The sequence below is a fragment of the Zeus faber genome (assembly GCF_960531495.2).
Source record: "Zeus faber genome assembly, chromosome: 1".
Lineage (NCBI taxonomy): Eukaryota > Metazoa > Chordata > Actinopteri > Zeiformes > Zeidae > Zeus > Zeus faber.
Genome location: NC_137193.1, coordinates 15,317,227 through 15,340,546, shown reverse-complemented (window position 1 = coordinate 15,340,546; position 23,320 = coordinate 15,317,227). Strand labels below are relative to the sequence as shown.

The following is a 23,320-nucleotide window of genomic DNA, read 5'->3' as shown; positions in this document are numbered from 1 at the left end:
ATATGAATTAGTGACAGGTAGCGGAAGAACACATTATCAACCGCATCTCTATTGAACATACAAGGGATCAAAAATAAATAAATACAGCCCGTTGATAATAAAAAAAATGGCTTGGGATATTACTTTCTGAGGGAGGTCAGTGGGCAAATCTGCTATGATGGGGCATCAACAATCCCAACTCTACAAAGTCCGCACAGGCCTTTTGAAGGCTCGCAGCTCGATGGCGTCACGGCCCATTACACTGCTTATCTGATGACCCAACACCCCCCTGCAGGGGATTCTGGGGCGCGGCATTCAAAGCATCAAAGGACTCTTTCACACCCGCTGTGTTTGCTTTGGTAAAATCGAGCTCGGGGAGGCGGTTCGCTCCCCGGGCTTGTTTGGATAGGTGGGGATTTCCCCCTGATCGAAGTGCGTCTTGGGCTTCCAAATATCGGCAACCTCGCTCACCTGGAATAGGGCGGGGTGCAGCTCGATAGGTGAGAAAGCCAACCAGGCCAACGCTGTGGAGTATTGATTGAAAAGATGTGGGTCATGTGCTTATAACCAATGCAGGCTTTTAGTTGTGAAGTAACATAACAAGCCACTTAGGCCTTGAAATCAAGTCTTTAATTACTGATGGGGCTTCTTCCCTTTGCATCAGCTTCAAAGCACCAATCCCAAATAAATATAAATGTACTCAAATACAGTAAGGTGAGTACATTTAATTAGCCATCGCCACCGCTGTCAAATTGTTACGAGTCTCCCTGGGGTAGGTGTCAATATACTCAAGGCGAAACTTTTCAAGCAAAAGGAAGCATTGAGCGCACAGAGAGGAAATGGGTATCGGCGGGGAAACATCAAAAGAATTTCAGAAGACATAAAAAAACGAAATCACCAAATGAAAGACTTGGTTTCCATCCCAGTAATGGATACACCGAGGATTTACCAAGGGTGGGTGATCAGACAGGATCCCACACGTTCTAGATTCTAGCACACTTCATAGGAGCCAAGATTTGAACCAACCTGATACTCTCCAAAGAGTCCTAAGTCCTTAAGGCATGGGATTTCTTTATGATTCTCTTAAAAGCTAGAAAATGTGTCTGAGACTCCAAAATCCGAGCTAAAGACCCTCTGGTGCTTACCAGGCATGGCAAGAAAAACGGCCTCATCCACGAAAATTCCCTCGCAACCAATAATCGGGAGACGCGTGATTCTTTTTGACGACAGAGGGGCGTGGTCTACAGGGGTTGAGCGAATGTGAAAGCCAATCAAAGGTGTGTAGAAGCCAACAACGTGTGGATTCACGCGCCGTTCTGGGGCAAGAAAGAGGACTTTTTAAGGTGTGAGAAAGGGGCTCTCTGGGGTCCCCGAGTCTCTTCGACCCTGGAAGATTAACGGCACGATGATGAAGTCGCTCGGAAGGCAAAACAGAACGCCAGCAAAGAGAGGACGGGAGGGGAGGACGGAGGCTAATGAGGGCCCCGCTTCACCAAGCTAATCGGACGGCTACAGGCTACGACACAGGGGGCTTAGCGAGACGTCTGGAATGCGATAATCGCCCAAGGAATCTGAGAATATTCGCCCACCAGCACTCGTGGCAGATGCTTACGGTTGCTCAGATGTAACACTGGCAAACTAGCTATCAGCCATGTTTTGGAATCAAAGGAAAATTTACATGACATTCTCCATGAAATAGCATAGTATAGTATACCATACTGTATGTCCTCAAATTGTGACCGGGGCTTCTATTTACATCAACTGCAGAGGATGCCAGGCCTTTATTGGAAGCAGGCTTATATAAGTGGCGGACTTTTATATCAAATTCCCTTTCTTTAATAATTACATTTGTTCATATTTTAGTATGAATTTTTATTTTATGCCATCCAAACATTGCACTTGTGGTGGTACCTGACGGGGGAATTACTTTTTCCGAGTTTCCCTTAAACGCAGCGCTGGAGAGCAAGAGCCATCTGCAATGCAGCAGTAAGAAATGTAGTAATTTGAGACATGCACAATGAAAACACTGTTTTATTTGCTTTGTTTGGGAGCTGAGCTCCGCACCAGAACAGCGCCGCTGCTCCCATCAGTTTTTCTCTAGGTTTGTATTTGAGGCAGGCTTGTATTTGTTTGTGTCGACCACAGACCCCCATGTTTATTAGAAGCCCGGTCTTTATTTGACTACCATTTTATATTTGAGGAAATACAGTAGTTAGATATTATATTTAAGGCTGTATTTCAGAAATTGAATACAATTTTCTGAACTTGCTCGACTGTTACCGCCTCCACCTCCTTGTGTTTCTTGTGTGTGAATATCTCATGAAAGCACCAATAGTCATCCCCAAAACATTGTCAAATTATCGATATTGAGGTATTTCCTGCTCCTTGTCTCATCTGTCTCTGGGTCGACAGTTGCTCAGATGTAGCGTTAGGGAACCATATTTTGGAATCAAAGGCTGGGGAAAATTTCCTTGAAAATGTTCTCCATGCAGCATTTCATGGAGAGAAACTTGGAGGGCAGGGCAGGGTGGGGAGGCCAGCATTTTGGAAAACAGCCTGCCAGAGAAGAAAATAGCTCTAATTATGAATGTACACGGAGATGGAGAGAGGGAGAAAGGGAATCTGATGAATACGTTCTTTTAGGGCTTAATAAACATCGATTAAGTTCCCTCACACACACCCACACACACTTGCACACACTGTTCTGCATTCTGTCGGTTTGCTCAGCTCCGCATTCCTCATTTGCTCTCAATTAACATCGGTCTCAAAGGAAGCACTGACAGTGTTTTCATCTTGTAATTTGATATTATACCGTTTATGTTATTGAATGGTTTATGAGCGAGAGAGAGAGAGAGAGAGAGAGAGAGATAGAGAGACTTGGATTAGGAGGCAGAGGAAAGAACTCCCAAGTTTGCCCCCTATCCTCTGTCATGTGAAATATCATTTACTCTGCTCGTGCTCACATTGGCTCCGCCTCGGAACATCGTCAAAGTCTACGTTCCCTAACACGAGGAGGCAGGCTGTGTGCGTGTGTGTGCACCTCAAACTCCCCTCCGTGCCCGTGGGCGCTCTTTGAACGCTGTACCCCCTTCGCCAAGACGTTTATCACGGTTTGCCTCCCACCGATAGGCTCGTCGGTTTCACAATGTCAAGCGCTGTACGGACAGAATACGCCCGAAAGTCAGGTGCAATCAGTGCGTGTGCCCTCGCCAGCCGCCCTTTGGTCATTTACCCTGACATTTTTGGAAAGTTTTGACGCTCTGCTTTACACACCAGGGGCTAGGTGATGTCAATGTTTTTTTCCATGGTAATGATATATGTCACCATTTTAATCTTTTAGTTTATTTCTTGGTGTTGTGGGGACTTTTAGCCCTGTGCATGAAAAGTGTTTTCTTGATATGAATGGATAGATGGATGGATGGATATGAAGGGATTTGGATGGATGAATGGTAGGGATGGATGGAAGGGTGCATATGGATGGATGGATATGGATGGACGGATGTAGAGGATAGATGGATAGGGTTGGATGAAGGGATGGATATGGACGGATGATTTGGATGGATATGGCTGGATATGGATGGACAGATGTAGACAATAGATGGATATAGCTGGATGAAGGGATGGATATGGATGGATGATTTGGATGGATATGGATGGGTGGATGCATATGGATGGATGAATATGGATGGATGATTTGGATGGATATGGATGGGTGGATGCATATGGATGGATGAATATGGATGGATGATTTGGATGGATATGGATGGATGATTTGGATGGATATGGATGGGTGGATGCATATGGATGGATGAATATGGATGGATGATTTGGATGGATATGGATGGGAGGATGGATGGATGCATATGGATGGATGGATATGGATGGAGAGATGTAGATGATAGATGGATACGGTTGGATGAAGGTATGGATGTGGATGGATGATTTAGATGGATGGATGGATATGGATGGATGGACATGGGTGGATGAATGGATATAGATGGATGGATGGAGTCAAATTCAGATCTTCTTTATTTTAGATTTATCTTTACTTAATTACATTTACGTTATGTTGTATCAACATTTATTTTTAATTTTTTTTTTCCCATTTTCTTGGCAATGTAAACATACTGTATGTTTGCATTGTTACGATAGATGGATGGACAGATGGAGACAGAAGGAGTCTGGGAATAGGGAGAGTAGAGTTGGAGCCCTGAATGGAAGAGAGGGAAAACAAACCTTGGCGAGAGAGAGAGAACAGATGATGGGAGGGAGAGAGAGGGAAAAAAACACGGGCAAAAAAATAAACCAAAAAAGGCGGGGGGTGGGGGGTGGGGGGGGGGGCAAAAAACAAACCAGACAAACGAGTGCACGCGCGGTGTTGCCTTGTCTTCCAGAGAAAAACGCTCCTGCTTTCAGCCCTTCCTTCCGCTCCGCCCAACCAGCGCCACAGCTCCAGGCAGCAGCCGCGTGTGCACCAGTCAACCCTTGTTAGTGTGTCAGAGACAAAGACTTGTTAGTGTAAGAGTGTGTGTGTCTGTGTGTGTGTGTGTGTGTGTCTGTGTGTGTGTGTGTGTGTGTGTGTGTGTGTGTGTGAGCCTCCCCCCGGGCCGGTGATGAGGAAGAATTGTTATGAGCCATTTCTCTCCGGCTTGTTATCGATTCAATCTGGCCCCGCATCGGTCAAGCCAGCCGCTCACACAGTATTCAGGCAGGGTTTCTGCGGGTCCTTAAAAAAAGTCTTAATAATAAGAATTTTAGGCCTTAAAATGTCTGAAGCACGATTTGCGGAGGTCTTATGAAGCTCAGGGAGGCAAACAACTAGCTTTCCAACGAAACGGCGCTTTTTTCACGTCCGTTTGGGGGGCTGATGTGAATCGTCAAGATCCGAAGAGGTTGCAGTAGGTTAGAAGACGCGGCCGCGGCCCTACGTTTGGAAAATTCGTATCGGGTCGCGAGACAGCAGGAAGTGATGCCGCGTTTATGGGGACTTGGAAAACTGTAGTTTGTTTCAGAAGAGATGCTGCATTCACAGGAACGCAGAAAACTGTCATTCGTGACGGTGTTCCCCACCCCGGCCACCTCCACAAGTGTATTTAAATATATATAATACAGTGGTACCTCGACTTACGACTGTAATTGGCTCTATAAGAACGGTCGTATGTTAAAACAGTCGTATGTCGAAGCAATTTTTCCCATATAAATTTTGAAATCAAGAAGGGTGAAAATAAACAAAGACAGCACAAACACAGTAAATATTAAAAATATCGACAAGCCACGAACTACGTGCACACACCATGTAGGTCGCCTGGTGACTGACTGCTGACTGACTGCTGACTGGCCACCGACGCGCCAACTGCAAATTTCTACGGTCGTATCTTGGAGCAGTCGGTTGAAAGTCGATACAAATCTTTGCAACTATCGCTGCTCGTATCTTGGATTAGTCGTAAGTAGATGCAGTCGTAAATCGAGGTACCACTGTATATCATAATATATAACCTGTTGGACTTCCTGTGTGGACGGGAAATAGGTTTTAAATTACATTCATAATGGTCTTAAAAAGGTCTGAAATGTAACTTCTGTCTCCATTCTGCAGAAACCCTATCAAGGTTGGGAGGTTCTTCCTTGGAAATGCATTTTTGCACACAACAAAAACCTGCTGTAGTTACTTACTTTAACTTTAGTTTTACACGTCATGCAAAGAAACGACTTTGGCTGCAACAATTTAAAAGAAATGTAGCTGAGATTTTAACATTAATTGTCTTCCACCTCCGGTATGTATATATATTTGTTCGTTCGACCCCCCCATTTATTACAGTTACTGAGCTATTTTTTGGATCATTTTTAATCTCATTACTTGGTTTCCTCTGCAAGTCCTTCCGCAAAATAAAGAAAATCCATAGTGCCCGAACCGAGCTGGGTATTGATGCGAGCTGGGGGTCATTAGGTGTAGCTCCGGCTCATGGTGTTCCTCCCCACATGTGTTTTTAAAGGTTGCGTAGCTGGAGACAGATAAGTCAAGATTATTCCGGATTCGAGATTCCTTCTTTGCCATGTGCAGTCGTATGGGTAGGGCGCTGGGACATGATAAAGGAAACTCCAAGGGCTATGCGATACAAAGTAGGAAGTAAAACATTGAATAACCTGTAAATATCTCCAACCTGTATATACACATATAGAAAAGATATAGGGAACATAATATATAAGTAATATACGTATATGTTCTGTATGAAAATGAATGCATCTATGTACAGTGTTTAATGGCAAATAACTGTTTTTGTTTCTTTGTTAATTACACGGCTCTGTGGATTATTTGATTCTGATTGGTCAGTAGCCTCGTCTGTTAATAATAACCGTTGTCACGGGCAACCGCTTGGCCCTAACGCTGATGTCACGCTGCCTACATGCTAAGGCTGACACAGGCTAGTCGCGACGTCTTGTGACGCCACATTGAAGCTACATTGGAACACATGGAAGAGGTGAATGCCGAATATCCAAATCGTTATAATATCTAAGTTAAGAACCTAGGTATAAGTGAATAGGTTGGTCATATCGAGGACAACGTTTCTTTTGTGGAGCGAATAGTTTGCTATGCTGTTGCAGTGTTAGCTACGTTGTTGTGGACTATTTTTCTGAGCTGAAGCTGGGAAGCGGAAGCTTTGCAGTCGTTCTGGGCAAATTCAACTCAGTATTTGGTCTCAACCGATTATTTTATTTAGTGAGTAGCCGTGTAAAGTAAAGCCGGCCAGTCGTTATTGCAAATTAGCCCCCGACTTGGTCTTGTATCACTCTGATGTTCTGGTAGCACATTATCCCCGACACAGGTTGGCAGGGTGTGTCTATATGTATGTTTGTGTGTATTGTATGTAGGTAGTGGTGTTCATTTCCTCCCAATTTGCCGTTTCAGAGTGACCCCCGTCTGGTCCGTGTGACCACACCAGAGACAGAGCCTTAAAGGGCGGCGACAGGCGGGTGTGAGCGCTCTGAACCTAGTGTGTGTGTGTGTGTGTGTGTGTGTGTGTGTGTGTGTGGGCGGGCGGGCGGGCGGGTGGGCGGGCAGGCGTTTCGTGTGTGTGTGTTTGTTTGTTTGTTAACAGCGTTGTTTTAATATCGACTCTCCTTCTCAGTTATGCACCGAGGCTTTCCGATGCAGACTGCCGATGGTCACAAGATCAAGAGGGAAGAGAGCCCGGAGTGGGGGAAAAAACAAAGCCTACATGAAGGCGAGCCTTTTTTAAAAAGGATCTCTGTGCCTTCATCGAGGACTTCCCGAGACCGCACAAGCCATTTTGGAACCCCCCCCTCCCGACAGTCTTTCTAAAACTAGACCTGAAAATATCCCCTTTCAAACCCGACTAGCAGGGATTTGACTGCGCTCTGCCACATCTGGCGTCAAGGCGAGGCGCTCCAGCCAAAATGCTAGATGGCCTCCTAAAATGCTGCCATTTCCACCAGACCAAATCTAAATGGTCAATTTAGACATTTGTGTGTATGCCTGCATGTTCACTGTACTGGAATGGTGTCTTCAACCGTGCATCTTCTATTTACTGTGATCGATTTGCGCAAAACTATTGACTTTTGAATTGAAACCCAGCCTGTGCATGGTGTCTTTGTGAGACTTTGTGCAAAGACCCCAGGTTGTGGTTTTTTTTAATACTACTTGAACTCTCCGGCGTAACCACCAGCAACCACTGCATACTTCACTGGTCGTTTGGCTTTAAATGGATTTGGAATACTAATGGAGCCTGGAACTGCAGCAGCCATTAAAACCACGTAGTAGCCGTAGTCCTAAGACCTAATTAAATAAATGCTGTTATATGCACAATACAGTTCTTCTCTTCCCCTGATTCAGTTTCTTTATCTTTCTCTCTCTCAAACACATGCTCACACATGGAGGCTGCTGCTTCACAATTTGCCCTGGCAGATAGATTGTGAGCTCACTTGATGTATTATTGTAGCGTGTAATCTATGCAGAGTTTACATTCTGGACTTTGGCCATCGTGCGCTCGACTGCATCAATGAAAACGGTCAAATGTGAAGGAGGGCTGGCCCCCGATGCTGTTAGCCAAGTCCTTTGTCATAAGCGTTAGTTTGTTGGCGTCTCTTTAACCTATTCCAGATGTGCATCTCCTGATATTAACTCCAAATCTCTCTCTCTCTCTCTCTCTCGCTCGCTCTCTCTCGGTGTCTCTTACAGTGAGCTTTGCAGACTGTGGCCATGGAGGCGTCTCATTCGAGGTGAAGGATGCGTCTGAATTCGGGGTGGGTCCGGACGGCGTCCTCCGCGCCCTGCGGCCCCTCCGCCTCACCGACATCCGACATACCCCCTTGGTGGTCTACGCCCGGGACCCGCGGTCCAAGCAGGTCTGGAAGATGCACGTGCACTTCATCATTCGCTCCAGCGGTGGAGAAGCAACGTCAAAACAGGTAAAGTTATTTGAATATTACAAGGCGGGGATTAAAACCCACCGACTCCCATTGATTGTAATGAAGACCAGTGTTTCCCAACCTTTTTTTCTGCCACGGCAGAAACAATGAAATAATCTCAGGGCACACTACTATCCTGTTGACCATTAAAAATGCTTATTATTGTAGCCTACCACTAGATAGTGATGGAAGATGGGGAGCGATTCGTTCATACAAATCAAATCTTTTGACTTGTTAGTCGGGGTTTACTTGGGCAAAAAACTGGGAGAGCAAGTGAATGTCCAACTCACACATTTAGGACTTCATTAAAGTTCAAGGCAAGAAAAAAGGTTGAGGTTTTTGGCATAATTCATATTGAATGTGACTGATTTATACATTGCACCACAATACTTCATTTTGAAGGAAATAAATGATTCTTGCAGAATTCCATTCACAACAGAGCCCACCGACTCTTCTGACTGTCATTCATTGTTCAGGAGGTCGTCACTCGCTCAGCGTGCGTGACACCAACTGAATCTAACAAACAAAGGGTCAGAAAATTGAACCACTCTTTACTTTTTATCGAGTGACTCGTCAATTACTGAATCTCAAAATAGAGTCGAACCTTTCATCACCTCTAATTGTCTTCACTTTCAGTGAGAAACTTGAGTTTGTTCTGATGAACACAGAGATGCTATTTCAGCTGGAGCTGATGTATTTGATTATTCAGTACAGCTTTGCAAATTTGATCTTGCAACACAATACAGTAGCTAGTTTAAAGTCTTTGTTGTAAGTGGAATATGAAACATTTTCTCGGCACACCTGGGGGTTGAAAAACACTGATGTAGACCTTATGTAAGGATTTTGGCTGCTGATTGAGCTTGGAGAGGTCGATTTGAGGACTTTCTGCGTGGAGCTTTTTAGCGACTTCTGTGTTTGGAATTCACATCACAGCAGGCTGTGTGTACTTGCTGCTGGGAGCCACGTGATGCTATAGGAAGTCACCTACCGGCAGTGTCAGCCACCAGGAGCTTCCATTGACTGTTCTCCTGTTCTCGCCGTGGTTGTTTGCCAACAGGGCGACGGAAGTGCTGTCTGTTCGTATGACAACAAATTAAGTGCTGCACTGTTCAGGCCCACGGACACTATAAGTATCTGGGAACCTCACGCCTGAGGTTCACACCTGTAAAAGCACGACAACGCTCCTCGGCCCTGATCTGAATCTGCGGCGCACACATGGAGGTCACTCGATAATGACATTTTGAAATGTCGGTGATGCAAGAATGACGGGAGAATGACGGACGTGGCTGATGTGATGGATTTAGAGCAAGATCTTTACTTTCCTTCAAGGCCAACTTAAGATACACAATATAATACATGTATACATGTACCTTTTTTTGGAATCTGCTTGTCCCTGCTTGGAGGCGCTGCTATAGCCGGGTGACGGGTTGCAGGTTGCTAATTGTGGAGAGATAGTGAGTCAGGCGGAGCAGCTGGCGGTGTTTTCACATGCAGCGGTGACTATAAGTGAGCAGTTGCTTTGAAAACACATTGAGAGTGACCCCACTGTTTTTTCTTTATTGAACTCTTAAGGAAATGAGGAATTGTGTACTTTGAGGAAATGCGTACTTTGTTAAAAGAAACCTTTTGACCTCAAGTTCATGGCTCTTGAGGAATAGCAGGTAAATTCTGGAGGATGTGATGATGGTGTTGCTAGCCGGGTGGGGTGGGGTGGGGGTCGCGTAACTACTAGTGACTTCACCCCTAAATTGCCTCAGCGGAGAACTTGTTTTGTAGAAAGTGTTTGGCTTAGCATGCATTGTGGTTAACCTGTGGTAAACTCATGGTTTATCCATTATACCAACAATTACTTTTGTCCAAGTTAGGTTTATGGGAAGGACGACAAGTGGTGGATTAAGCTGTTTTGGAAGAGGAGGACTCAGCAGTGGAATTGGAAGGAAAACCAGGAAAACCAAACTAAATTACAGAACATGGTTCTGATGCAGCTCAGAAATTCCAGGAACTTAGTTCCCACTACCCAGGAACATAGGCCTTTTTCAACAGGAAGGAGCCAAAATTGAGTCAATTTGGATAGTTCCCTGTCCCAAGAAATGGTCCCATCAGCGAGCTGGTATGTTTTCAGGGGAACCTTGGAGGCGGTACTCGCTTCCTCGCTCTACTTTCGTTTTCTTAAAGACAGCAGAAATCCAGAACCTGAAATACAGCAACCTATAGACCAGCAACAAGGTTCAAGCATTGTAGCACCTCCTCCTGATCTCCACGCTTCCAAGGTGTAGCACCTCCTCCTGATCTCCACGCTTCCAAGGTGCGGCTGGAAGGCAACCAAGAGCTCTTTAAGGGGCAGTCCCTAAAGTACGCACCCCTTTCATAAGGTTCCGTGCCTAATGGTTTCTTATTTAGTTCCTGTACCTTGTACAAACCTGTACCTGTTCCTGTACCTGTTATCAAACGAGGAATAATCCCTACGGCGGGGTCTAGAGGGGGCCCAGCGAGTCTTTCTTTGGCTGGACATGGACACATGGGGTCATGGACGGACCGGGGTCCGGGGTCCGCTGACACAGATATGGAATAATATGTGTGCACCAGTCCTCATGCACCAGTCCTCGCCTCACCGCTTGTTTTTTCCGTTCAGCAGGTGGAGAGCCGAGACGAAATGGCCCCTCGGCAGGTGCGGGAGGTTGCGTTTCCATGGCGCAGCATCATCGTCAGGGGCGACGGCTCTCTGCGGCGCATGAAGAGGGACTGGGTGATCCCACCAATCAACGTCCCTGAGAACTCGCGGGGACAGTTCCCCGAGGAGCTCGTCAGGGTGAGGTGCCGCCACACCATTGCCTGGCCATAAGTTCGAATGCACTCACTGTGGAATCATCATCCATTCATCCATTAAATGATTCTGAAATACATCTCATGCACGTACACGCTAAGCCACAAATTGATGTGAACTCTGCCAAATCAACAAGAATTGAAACGTGAAAAGCATTAAAACTACACTGGTTTAGAGGACTTAAATTACCTTAGATTTTTCAATAATTTTGCGTTTTAATTTGAAATTGAATTGAATTTTTATTATTTTTTTATTTTTCATTTTTCATTTCCGGAGGACAGATTGAATCTTAGGGAGTAGTGGTGTAACAGAACATCGTTGATCTGCGGCGCACATGTGAACCACGGATCAATTGCAAAATTGAGAAGCCCGTGCCGCAGGAACTGGAGCTCAACTGGAGAGCAGCTTGTGCGTTCTAATAATTAAAATAAAAAGTGTGCTACGATTGAATGAAATGATCTATTTTTCAATATGTCCACTTGATTCGGCCAATTGAGAGGGCGGAACAGAGACCGGCAGCTTGTGAGAAGTGGCGCTACGCACCGGCAGGCGCTCCATAAGAGTAGTTAACGTACTGGGTATGATTTGGATTGTGATATCGAAGATAAGATAATAATGTTGAACGCAACAGGATGCTGTGATATGATGAATTGAATCAGGGGAAAAAAGTCAGATTCGAGAAGAACGTCCAGAGCGGACGCAGAAGGCGGAGTGGAAGAGACGCACTTGCAGCCGTTTTGAAAAGTTTGGCTCTCACGGCTCCCAAGGATTTCTTTTATCCATGGAATGTTCTGTTTATATTTATTCCACTACAAAAAAATTGCACTATTTCTAATGATGATGATTAATGTGACTGGACTCAAAGTTACTTTTTGAGAAACAACTGTTTTCTTTACAAATCAAGACTCGATAGGGTTAGGGTTAGTGCTGAAAATAAGACATATATTTGAATAGAATTGTGTATTCAGAGATGCAGACTTCTCTTCAACAACGACTGTAACTTGCTTCATTCTGAACCGATTTTCATGAAATTTTTAATTATTATTTAATCGTTATAAACGTGAGAAATTGAACACGATACTGGTTACTGTTACTGGAACTAAATTCAGTTACTGGGGAAGAAGGTATCATGCATGCCTCATATTGCAGTTTATTTTAACAATTGAGTATTGAAAAAGTTCTTCGCTTTAAGCGTTTCACAGAATAAATGGAAAGCAAAGTTTGTCAAACCTTTTTCTTTTTTTCTTTTTTTTTTTTTTTTTTGCCGCTTCGAATAAATGATCCGACCCGTGACTCAAAACCATGATACGATCCGAAGAGTGAGTTTTGTTATCTGTTGCACACTAGGGACTCATTCTTCTTTTTGTGTGCATGTCTTATCTTCGGCGAGGAATACTACACCCCGCATCCTGTTCCAACGTCCTTGGAAGGGATGGAACATGTTTAAGGTATCATTAGTGGCGAACGAGAAACAAGAAGTCGCTGCTTCATCTGACAGAATGTGAGCCACGGGAAGAAAAGTGCATTCCTTGAACCATTAAAGGAATTCAATTCCACTATGATTTTGAGCGATAGAAGAGTAGGAAAAAATGGGTATTTTGTTTTAGATTCCAAGGCAATATTTTTGGTTTTCTCGTAGTTCATGTTTCTTAAGAGTTTCAGGATTCCAGGGGATTAATAAAGTCTTACCTTATCACATCACATCTGTTGCTTCATTCCCTTCATCTCCGCAACGTCATCATCTTATCCCACAGTCTGTCGTCACACATGTGCTTAATATCAGCTTTTACCTCCTCCACCCCTCCAGATCCGCTCGGACCGGGACAAGAACCGCCTCCTGCGCTACAGCGTGACGGGCCCCGGGGCCGACCAGCCGCCCACGGGCATCTTCATCATCAACCCCATCTCGGGGCAGCTGTCGGTGACCAAGCCCCTGGACCGAGAGCACATCTCCAACTTCCATGTGAGGCCCCCGAAAAACCCTGTTCAAGTGTCGAGAACCAATATTAAGTAATTCCTCTCTCCCAAGAGTGGGGGGAAAAAAAAACAGATTATATGCCAGTCATTATGTTCCAATGACGCAGAACTAACAATCCAAGTCTACGCTGTCCAGTTCAAGTCATGGATCTGATCTGAGTAGTTGAAAATTGGTATCAATGCATCCCTAGCCATTTTTCACCTTTATTTACTACGGATAATTGACAGTTTATTTTACAGCTTTCTTCCTTTAAGCTTCTCTCAGCTCTTTTTTGCCACTTGGAGGAATTGCAAGTCTGTCCAGTAATGATTTTTAGAACAGTCTTGTTTCAATTGGTATCTTGCTGTGCTTTGGGGTGTGCTGGTGGATCTGTCTGTCTGTCTGTCTGTCTGTTTATCTATCCAGCTTGTTATCTAGCTGGCAAGTTATCTACCTCCCAAAATGTCCATCCATCCAAAGAATTGCAGTTAGAATGAAATTTAATAGCCAGTTTTCACACCATTTTTTTTTGTTATACCCCCACAAATCCCCAGAGAGTCTAACCCTTTTTATCTTTGCAACAGCTCAAGCAAGTGCACAGTGCAAATCTGGAGACACAGCAGGATCATTTGCATTTAGCCAAGTGTAATGAATATTCATGGCTTTAAATGCAGTTGTCAGTGCTAGGTGCCACTTGCATGTTTATTCATGGGGATGAACCACAGAAAGTCAAAAGGGAACATCCCCAGTTATCTCCGTCTCACCGGAAGCGCTCTTTGTGCGGTGGAGGTAGAAGGCTAGATCATGTCTAGCGCTTTGTAAGACCTTTACCTGTTGGACCACAGGCTGCGTTTGAAGCAAAATCGTTAAGTTGCAGTCGTTCGTTAAATGCATATGTCTGACTCAGCACGTTTAGCGCGGGAGAAAATGCTGCTCAATAAAAAGGCAAAGACCTGTCGTGGAAATTCCACAGCACACTTCTGAATTTATACTAGTGTACCCAAGTGTGAGATAAATCAAATAAATATTGATTGAACAGCATCTTCTTGTCTTAAGCCAAAAGTTATTTGAGATGTTTGCAAGCGTCGGACACACAGTGCACTCAAAGAAGTAGAGTGAACCGTGTCTAGATTTATGAGAAGAGCAATGGTTGTAGCAGGGGAGCATTGAGGGCCACATGTCCTTCTAATGCCATCAAAACCTCACATTCCGTGTCTTGTCCATTCCTGCCGTCAGATCGATGTTAATCCAGTGAACTCTATCTGAACTTTGTATTGAACCCACTTTTTTCTGCAACAAAAGTAACTCAAGTAGTTGGATATTGGATCATTTTCGATACCGGTACCTATACCTCAACCTTGACTACCAATCTGGTTCCAATTTGTCCGTTAAAACAAACTTTCTTATTTTCTCCCAGAAATATTGAGTTATAGGTGATGTACGGTACACTTTGGTTCATGGACTATTGGACTCGAAAAAAGAGAGCTGCATTCCATTTATTAGATGAAGGACCTTTATCAAGCACATAATGTGGCTGATGGATGCTGATAAACAACGTGGAGTCCAATTGTCAAATAATTTTTTTAACACTCAACAATATCAATGTTTTGAACCCTTTCAACCCTTACTTGAAACCGCAGAGATTGATGTACTCTGCATATCAGTGACCAGAAGCTATACGGATAGGCTGTAACAAGAGTGTGTGTGTGTGTGTGTGTGTGTGTGTGTGTGTGTGTGTGTGTGTGTGTGTGTGTGTGTGTGTGTGTGTGTGTGTGTGTGTGTGTGTGTGTGTGTGTGTGTGTGTGTGTGCGTGCGCATGCGCGTGTGTGTGCACACAGCTGAGAGCACATGCCGTTGATCTGAATGGCAACCAGGTGGAGAACCCCATCGACATAGTCATCAACGTCATCGACATGAATGACAACAGGCCGGAGTTCACACACACCACCTTCAACGGCTCCGTGCCTGAGGGGTCCAAGCCCGGTAAATGACAGGCAGAATACACACACACCAAAACACACACACACACACACACACAGACATATTGACAAAGACAGACTGACTTGTTTATGTATTTTCTTCAGGGTTTTTATTTATGCATTAGTTTGTGTTTGGATGTTTATTTATTTATCTGTGTGTGTGTGTGTGTCTGTGTTTCTGCCCCCCAGGGTCCTTTGTGATGACTGTGACAGCCATCGACAAGGATGACCCCAAGACGGCTAATGGGATGCTCCGCTATAAGATCCTTTCCCAGAATCCCGAGAGCCCTTCCTCCAACATGTTCACCATCAACAACAAGACCGGCGACATCATCACCGTCGCAGCGGGCCTTGATCGTGAGGTGTGTGCGTGCCTCCCCATTCCAAAAACAAGGCTAAAGCATTGCACATTATTTAAGGGCTGAATTAAAAATCCATTTAATACTTAATAATAGCATGACGAAGAGCAAAGTAATTCTATCGTCAATGGTGAAGTGCAAAAATCGTTTTCGTTTTATTTTATTTTTTAAATTTTCAATGCAGAAAGTCCCGCAGTACACCCTGATCATACAGGCCACGGACATGGAGGGGAACCCCACCTACGGCCTGTCCAACACGGCCACAGCCATCATCAGGATCACCGACATCAACGACAACTCGCCGGAGTTCACCACAGACATGGTAGGCCAAGGACACACTTTGTGTAGGGTTAATTAGTTTAGTTAGTTAATTAGTTAATTTTAGACTGCGATGTCAGAAAAGCCAACCTAAGCCAACAGTGGCACAACACAACAGACAAGGAAGGTTGAAGGTCTTGAATGAGGGGGCAAGGGTATTTGAGGAGTCGTGGTTTGTGTCCTGAAGACTCTCCTCTATCGCTCCTTCTCCTAATCCTTCTCTCCCTCTCTCTCTCTCTCAGTTCTTTGGGGACGTCCAGGAGAACCGGGTCAACATGATTGTGGCCAACCTAACCGTGACCGACAAGGACCAGCCCCACACCTCTGCCTGGAACGCTGTTTACCGCATCACCTCCGGGGATCCCACGGGCCGCTTCTCCGTCCCAACCGACCCCACCACCAACGAGGGCTTGCTCACCGTGGTCAAGGTGGGGCAGTTATGTTTAGCACTAAACCGCTATAAAACGCAAACCCATAGAACTGTCCTCATTATTGTGGCCTTCTAACAGCTAGAGATGCAAGAGTTGCAAGCGATTCGTTTGTCCCGAACAAGGATTCAGGAGTCACTCCGTCAAAAGAGGTGCAGAGCGAAACTGAAAATAATAACTGAGGACTGAATTCCTGAAGTCCAAGTTCAAAGCAAAATTCTTACTGAATGTGACAGATTTATTCATTGCATTTCATTTCATCCATTTCATTCAACTCAGCTCTTTTCTGGTTCTCCCAGACTCACCGTGCGTTACACCAACTGAAGCGAACAAATAAAGAACCAGAAAAATGTATTAGAGGAAGAATTAGAGGAATTTACGTGAATTGACCTTGCAACTAGGGATGTTAACAATTAATCGACTAATTAATCGATTAATCGATTGCTAATAATAATTTAATCAATTCAGATTTTGTCTTATCGATAAGAACTGAACAATCTGCGGTCTTGTTGTAACTGTATCAACGGGAGTGTTTGGAGTGAAGGGTGTCCAGAGAAAAAAATACCCAGCCAGGAAGTAGTAGTACTAACCGGAACAATAGGGGGCAGTGGATAGAAGAAAAAAAGCTTTGTTGGAGCAAGAAGTAGTAGTACAAGTAGACGGAGGCTTCCTTAACAACGACAAAGAACAAACATGGCTGCACGTTGACTCGTTTAATATTAACCTTCATTCTCCTTCACTTAAGCTCCTGTGATAATCACATTTTAGTGAAAGGAGATACAACCTTTTCGACAATTAGCCATTTCACCTTTTTTTTCTTTTTCACTCCAGCCCATCGACTTCGAAATGAACCGCTCCTTCATGCTGACAGTGGTGACGGAGAACGAGGTCCCGCTGGCCCGTGGCATCCACCTGCCGCGCCAGTCCACCTCCACCGTCTCCGTGCGCATCCTGGATGTCAACGAGAGCCCTGAGTTCACCCATAACCCCAAGTCCATCAAGCTGGAGGAGGGCCTGCCGTCTGGCTCTCTGCTGACCACCTTCACTGCCCAGGACCCCGACCGCTACATGAGGCAAATCATTAGGTCAGACACAAACCCCGTTTTTAAGCTTTGAATAGCGTATCTAAAGTATGTACCTCTCCAGGGTGTCTACAGGTCCTTAAAAAGGTCTTGATTTACTTTAAATCCAAGTTTATGTCTAAAAGGCCGTAACAACTATGACAATTTCCTACCCATATATACCCATATATATTTTTTTTTTTAATATTTATTTTTATATTTTTTTTTTATATATTTATACACATTTTTTTCAAATTTCTTGTAAATTCTTAGGTTTATTGTATATTTAACTTTTTTTTACATTTTTCGTTCATTGCCTTTTTTTCTAATTTTTTGTATTACTTTATGATTAATATCTATCTATCTATCTATCTATCTATCTATCTATCTATCTATCTATCTATCTATCTATCTATCTATCTATCTAGGGTTAGATAGATACATTTCAGGTTTAAGTGGCCTTAAAAAGTTTTACATTTATCTTGACAATACCTACTAATAAGATGCAATGATAAGATGCAGCACCAGTTATGTAGCTGTCTGTGTGTCTGCAGGTCCTTATAGGTTTGTATTTAAAGGTATTTATGAGGTCTTTGATTCAATGAGAATATTTTGTCTGCTTTTATTTATCCATATATTTTAAATAGCATTGTCAAATGAATTTCTCAAAAATGAATTACATTTTGATTCAATCCACCGTCACCTTTGTAAATGGTTCAAGCTCAGCTCTTTTTTTTTAATTTAGAGGAAGAGAATCAGACCACTCCGACATACACACAGTAAGTGGGTTTAATAGAGGGCAATGAAATAACCAAAAAACTAATGAGGAGAGCTGTATTATTTGAAGTCATCTAGCAACAGAACAATCAATATTCATAGAGAAATTACTCTGAAAAAGCTTGAAGGCCTGATAAATTAAATCTGGGCACATGTTGTCATTTACATGTGAAAGTCTAGCAAGCAGCTTCTTAGAAAATGAAAATGAATGGCCTATTAATTTTGTAGGCCTGCAGGACCATTAATAGCGTTTATATGGATATGAAAGATGAGCATGATTAGTGAATGGGGGGTTGGAATATTAGATATTAGAAAGAACACTTCTTCTTATATTTTAGTATATTTGCAATAATTATGCTGTTTGCAACTTCTGCGGTTCATTAAGTCTATCACTAATAAGGGTGTAACGATTCATTGATAGGAATCGGAAACCTGCTTTGACGTGAAAGATGCGACTACATCGATACGCGAGCCCCTGCATCGATCTAAATGTACCATGAACTGGTCGATGGCCAGTAAACTTACGAATTGGTTGAGTGAAGCTTTGCTGCTAACTCTACTTTAGCATAAACTAAATAAACTGATGCAGAACACTCACTGATCTAACGTTAGAAGTCATCTTACTTTCAAATAATAATTATTTGTTTTGTTTGGAGACATAGGGAACAGGACTGGAACTTGAGATCGCTTCCCCTCGATTACGCAATCCATTGTCCTGATCCAAGGCAAAGCGGGACGGTCCCTGATCTGGGTTTATATGTTTGTTTCATACAAGTAGAAACGAACGAAAATAAATAGAAATAAATAGGCACCGTACCGTAGAGAAGTAATAGATCTGGTCCCTTCTCAGGGAACCATGGTTGCCTTCGCAACCTGGATGTTCCCTATCACAGGGACTGCGATCTATTACTTATTACTTACACTATCACGCAACAGTATGGCGATCACACATCCACTGGCGTGGCTGGGACCGACACTGGAGTGTCTGTCCCAGACATGCAAATGGATGTGTGACGAAAAGGCTTGGGGGATACTTTGTGTAGCACCTACACACTCAAATCTGCACACCAAACAAGGCAGGTACTGTAGCAGCGCAGGACTAGTAACGTCCAACAGCTAAATTACTGCACAAATGTGAATGGGGAGCTCCCAGAAGCCGCCCGACGTGTGTCCTACACCAACGCCCCCATAAAGAGGGCCAGCTCCTGCACTAACACTAGCTGGGAAAGCAGGCTCTTCCTCCGACATCGTCGTCTCCTGACGGTGGCCAGAGAAGGCTGGCCGTGGGCGGGGCACTCCATGACGTCCTCAGTAGAGCTGCCTCAGGCTCTTCGTGAAGGAGCGGTGGCGGTCTCCCTTCTCCCTGCGGTGTCCGCAGTGTGGGTACACCTTCCTGGACGCCATGTTTGTTCCCAAACGATATAGACAAGAAAAAATAGTGAAAAAACACCAACTTGTGCGAGTTAGGAACCCAAAAAGTCAACGGTAGAGTGCTTTGAATTTCGAGAGTATCGATGTTGGATTCTTCTTAGGCAAAGTAAGAAAAGAGGAAAAGAGGAAATGGGGCTACAGTTCAATTCCCCTGCGCGGGGGCGGTATGGAAGCGCAGTGTCATCACTTCCTCTGCCATTCGGCGTGAAAGCAGAGTCTGCGATTGGAATATGTGATCTGACAATCAGTCCCATAAGTAATAGATTGCAGTCCCTGCAAGAGGCAGGATAGACCAAATTAATGAAAACCTTTCTCTAAATCCCCGTTCAGCCTCAACCTTGCACTGACTCAACGTGCCGTTCTGGGTTTCAACTGATTATGATATTGGCATGTTCTAGACGGCAGAAGAAGCGACACGGTTGTTATTTCACACTTCTCACGGTTTATTGTTACTTTCCAGGCTACTGTTTTGGCCATAACCTACGCCGTTGAACCGACAACTGAACACTTCTCCCTCCCCGCTCTCTCTCTCTCTCTCTCTCTCTCTCTCTCTCTCTCTCTCTCTCTCCCGACTCGTCTCGCCGCACACACCCCCGCATCAGATCGCGCACGCACATTCCCTCTTGCGAGACTCGTGAACCACCCACAGTAAAACACATTATAACCGATGATAACAATACTCCAACGCATCCAGGGTATTACAATATTATATTATACTGTACTATATCAGAATCACAATATATTAGATTTTATGATATCTAAATGCCATGAAATTGCAGCGAATCGAATCGAGCCAAATCGTTCCGTATTCAAATGTATCGTCGCTGAATCGCTTGGTAGCCCATGAATCTGGATGCGTTTCAGTTCGTTTTATGAGACACCCCTAATCACTCAGCATTGCGCTCTGTATAATGACAATCTGTTGCATGCATGAGCGCTTCAAAGAAATGCTTTTGCTTCCGAGATCGGCAAAAAGACAAAGGAAAGAAAAAATAATAATATATATATGTTTTTCAACTGCAATGAATTAATCTCTCTTGCCTAGCAAAGCATTATGATTATTTTTTCGATGCAATGTTTTTTCTATATTTGTCGACTTGTAAAAATTTAATTGTAAAAAAATTATCTCTTGGTTAGCTTTTGCTGAGATTTAAGTTTAATCTATGAAAATTTCACAAGGCAAGGGTACATGGCATAAAAACCCAGTTTTAAAACAGTGAATCCTGAAATGCGTCAAACATTACAGTGATCAACATCATGGCATGAAATGAAACAACATAAACTCTTAAAATAAATATGTCATATACAGCATAAAATAATTTAAGAGCATGGGGAATAAAGGAGAGTTCATGTCTTTTGCTTTTCCTCGTGTGCACGCCGTGTGCACGACGTGTTCCCTGCGCTCCCTGCGAGTAGGTGGGTGTTGGGGCTGCAGGCAGGAAACCATGCAGGGGTTCATGAACTATCCTTGTGTATGTTGTTGAGAATGCTCAGGGTGGCCTCGCCGCGCCTTTCACTCAGTGATGGAAGAGAAGAAGGCCGACCATCCTGCAGCAGCGTTTTGGAAGAACTTGTGCAATCCTTGATTTGCTTGAAAATAATCTTTTTTTATTATGCATGAAATATAAGAGTGATGAGATCAAATCCCCCCACAGTGTAGAGGGGTGGATGCAGGATTCATAAGGGCTTGCAAGCATGTGGTATTATCAAGTTGTCTGGCATTTATATGTCCTTCAAATGTAAATGTAACGAACTACACACACATACACACACCTACGCCCATATGGATTCATTGAGAAAGTCTACATTTTCTGTCTGCCTTGTAGGTCACACGGCAACATTCACATGGGTTGGTTGGCACCGCGGCTGTTTTTTTGTTGTTTTTTTTTCATTGAAAACATCCTCCTTCAATGCTATTAGCGTGCTTCCTCACCCTGTTGAATCGAATCTCGTTCCTGGTCTCCTCAAGCTCGAGGTTTTGCTCCCACCTTTGACAAATCGCGACCCTTTAAACCGCTCTCTGTCCCTAAAACCGCTGAGTCTGAATTTGCGGTTGCAGTTATGGCTGCGGTTTTGACGTGTGCGGCTGATTTCTCGGTCCACAGGTACGCCAAGCTGTACGACCCCGCCAACTGGCTGGAGATCGACCCCATCAACGGACGCATCTCCACCGTGGCCGTGCTGGACCGGGAGTCGCCCTACGTCAAGGACAACCTCTACAACGTCACCTTCATGGCCACCGATAACGGTGAGACAAAACCGGCTCCTGTCCAGCTTTTTTTGGGGTGATTTTATCCAAAGCAGTGTTCATTTAGGATCAGGTAGACTCCCGTTAGGGACGAACCTTTTCCCCCGCCTACAGACACCTGGACCACAAGGCTTTCCTCCGGGCTCGCTCTTGTTTGCTCCATAGAAGGTAATTAAGCACAACTTTGTTAACTGTTCTGTTGGCTGCCAATGCATCAGTGTTGATTAAATCGAGAAAAGCCAGACTCACCTCGCATCGGGGGGGAGACTACACACTGTGGCTCCAGCCCTGGAGTCCGGCAGGAAATGGAAAGACCTTTTTCCTGCAGACAAACGGCCCTGTTGTCCGACTGCGTAATTACATTCCATTCCAGTCCGGTCCCCTTATCAAATGCCGTTATTCGGGAAGCAACAGTCGGGCGTGCGGGGAGGGGAAGTCGGGGGAGTAGTTTTATTTGCTTTTGTGGGTCTCGTAGTCTTTTTTTTTTTTTTTTTTTTTTTTCAATTACAACTCCCCATTCTTTTAAACGGCAACATCCTGTCTTCCGGTAGTGCTCGACCGGCTGTTTATCCTTGTTTTAAATGTCTGTAACAAAAAGAGAATTCTCTGTTTGCCGGAAAAAAAATGCTTCAAGATGTCCGTGCAGCAGTGCTCCCTTCCTCCCTCTCACTGACAACACTCTTGCAACATTTCAGCCCTACACACACACACACACACACACACACACACACACACACACACACACACACACACACACTCGCACCAAAACACTCATATGTTTTATTCATCAGTTAAGGGCCTTTTTTTAATAAAGGGTCTGATATTTATAAGTGGATGCTTGTTCTCAGGACATCATAGACCACTATTTAGATGAAGTGGAAAAACAAACAACTTCAGCGTAACAATACTCTCTTCTAGGAAAAAAAGATATGACATGAATGATGTCAATATAAAACAGAATGGAAAATTAGTAGTTGCCATATATGCAATTGCAGTTAGATCTGAAATCTGATCACATGCATATAAGGTCTAGGCGATATATTAATGTAATAGCGATATCGGGATATGAGACTAGATATCGTCTGGGATTTTGGCTTATCGTAGTATCACAATACAGTTAAATGTTGTCTTTAAGTCTGCATAAGAGTCAGATTATATAACTTTACGAACTTCATAGACTTTTCTAGATGTTCTTTTTAACACCTCTACCTGCTTGGTCATAATATTCACATTACTAATGATTGTTTCTTGTGTTTATATATCTCATGAAAGCACCAATTCCATCCTGAAAATATCGTCAAATTATTGGTATTGGGCAAAAAATATTGGGATATTTGATCTTGTTAGTAGGGATGATATAGGCCTCATATAGTAGGAATGTGTTCTAAGAGTTGTTTTTGCTTATAAATCGTGATAAGTCGCGTGTCGCGACATGTCGCGTTGGAATTCTTGACCCTCGTATCTTCAGGTTATTTCTCATCCTTGTCGGTGGAACCCATTCTGCTGATGTTTGGCTCCTTCCTTCTGCGTGATAC

At 43.9% G+C, this 23,320-nt stretch overlaps 1 protein-coding gene across 1 annotated transcript in view; it reads left to right on the top strand.

Annotated features, from left to right (window-relative positions):
- Positions 1-23,320, top strand: part of LOC307236393 (cadherin-2-like) — a gene marked incomplete at its 5' end in the record, with an annotated part of 100,423 nt that overhangs the window by 59,395 nt on the left and 17,708 nt on the right. The window contains 9 exons of the mRNA XM_080008802.1: positions 8,174-8,403; positions 11,036-11,212; positions 13,035-13,190; positions 15,023-15,167; positions 15,353-15,525; positions 15,707-15,844; positions 16,083-16,268; positions 17,100-17,353; positions 21,643-21,785. Of these exons, the coding sequence (XP_079864928.1) occupies positions 8,174-8,403; positions 11,036-11,212; positions 13,035-13,190; positions 15,023-15,167; positions 15,353-15,525; positions 15,707-15,844; positions 16,083-16,268; positions 17,100-17,353; positions 21,643-21,785 (1,602 nt within the window). The remainder of the gene's footprint in view (positions 1-8,173; positions 8,404-11,035; positions 11,213-13,034; positions 13,191-15,022; positions 15,168-15,352; positions 15,526-15,706; positions 15,845-16,082; positions 16,269-17,099; positions 17,354-21,642; positions 21,786-23,320) is intronic.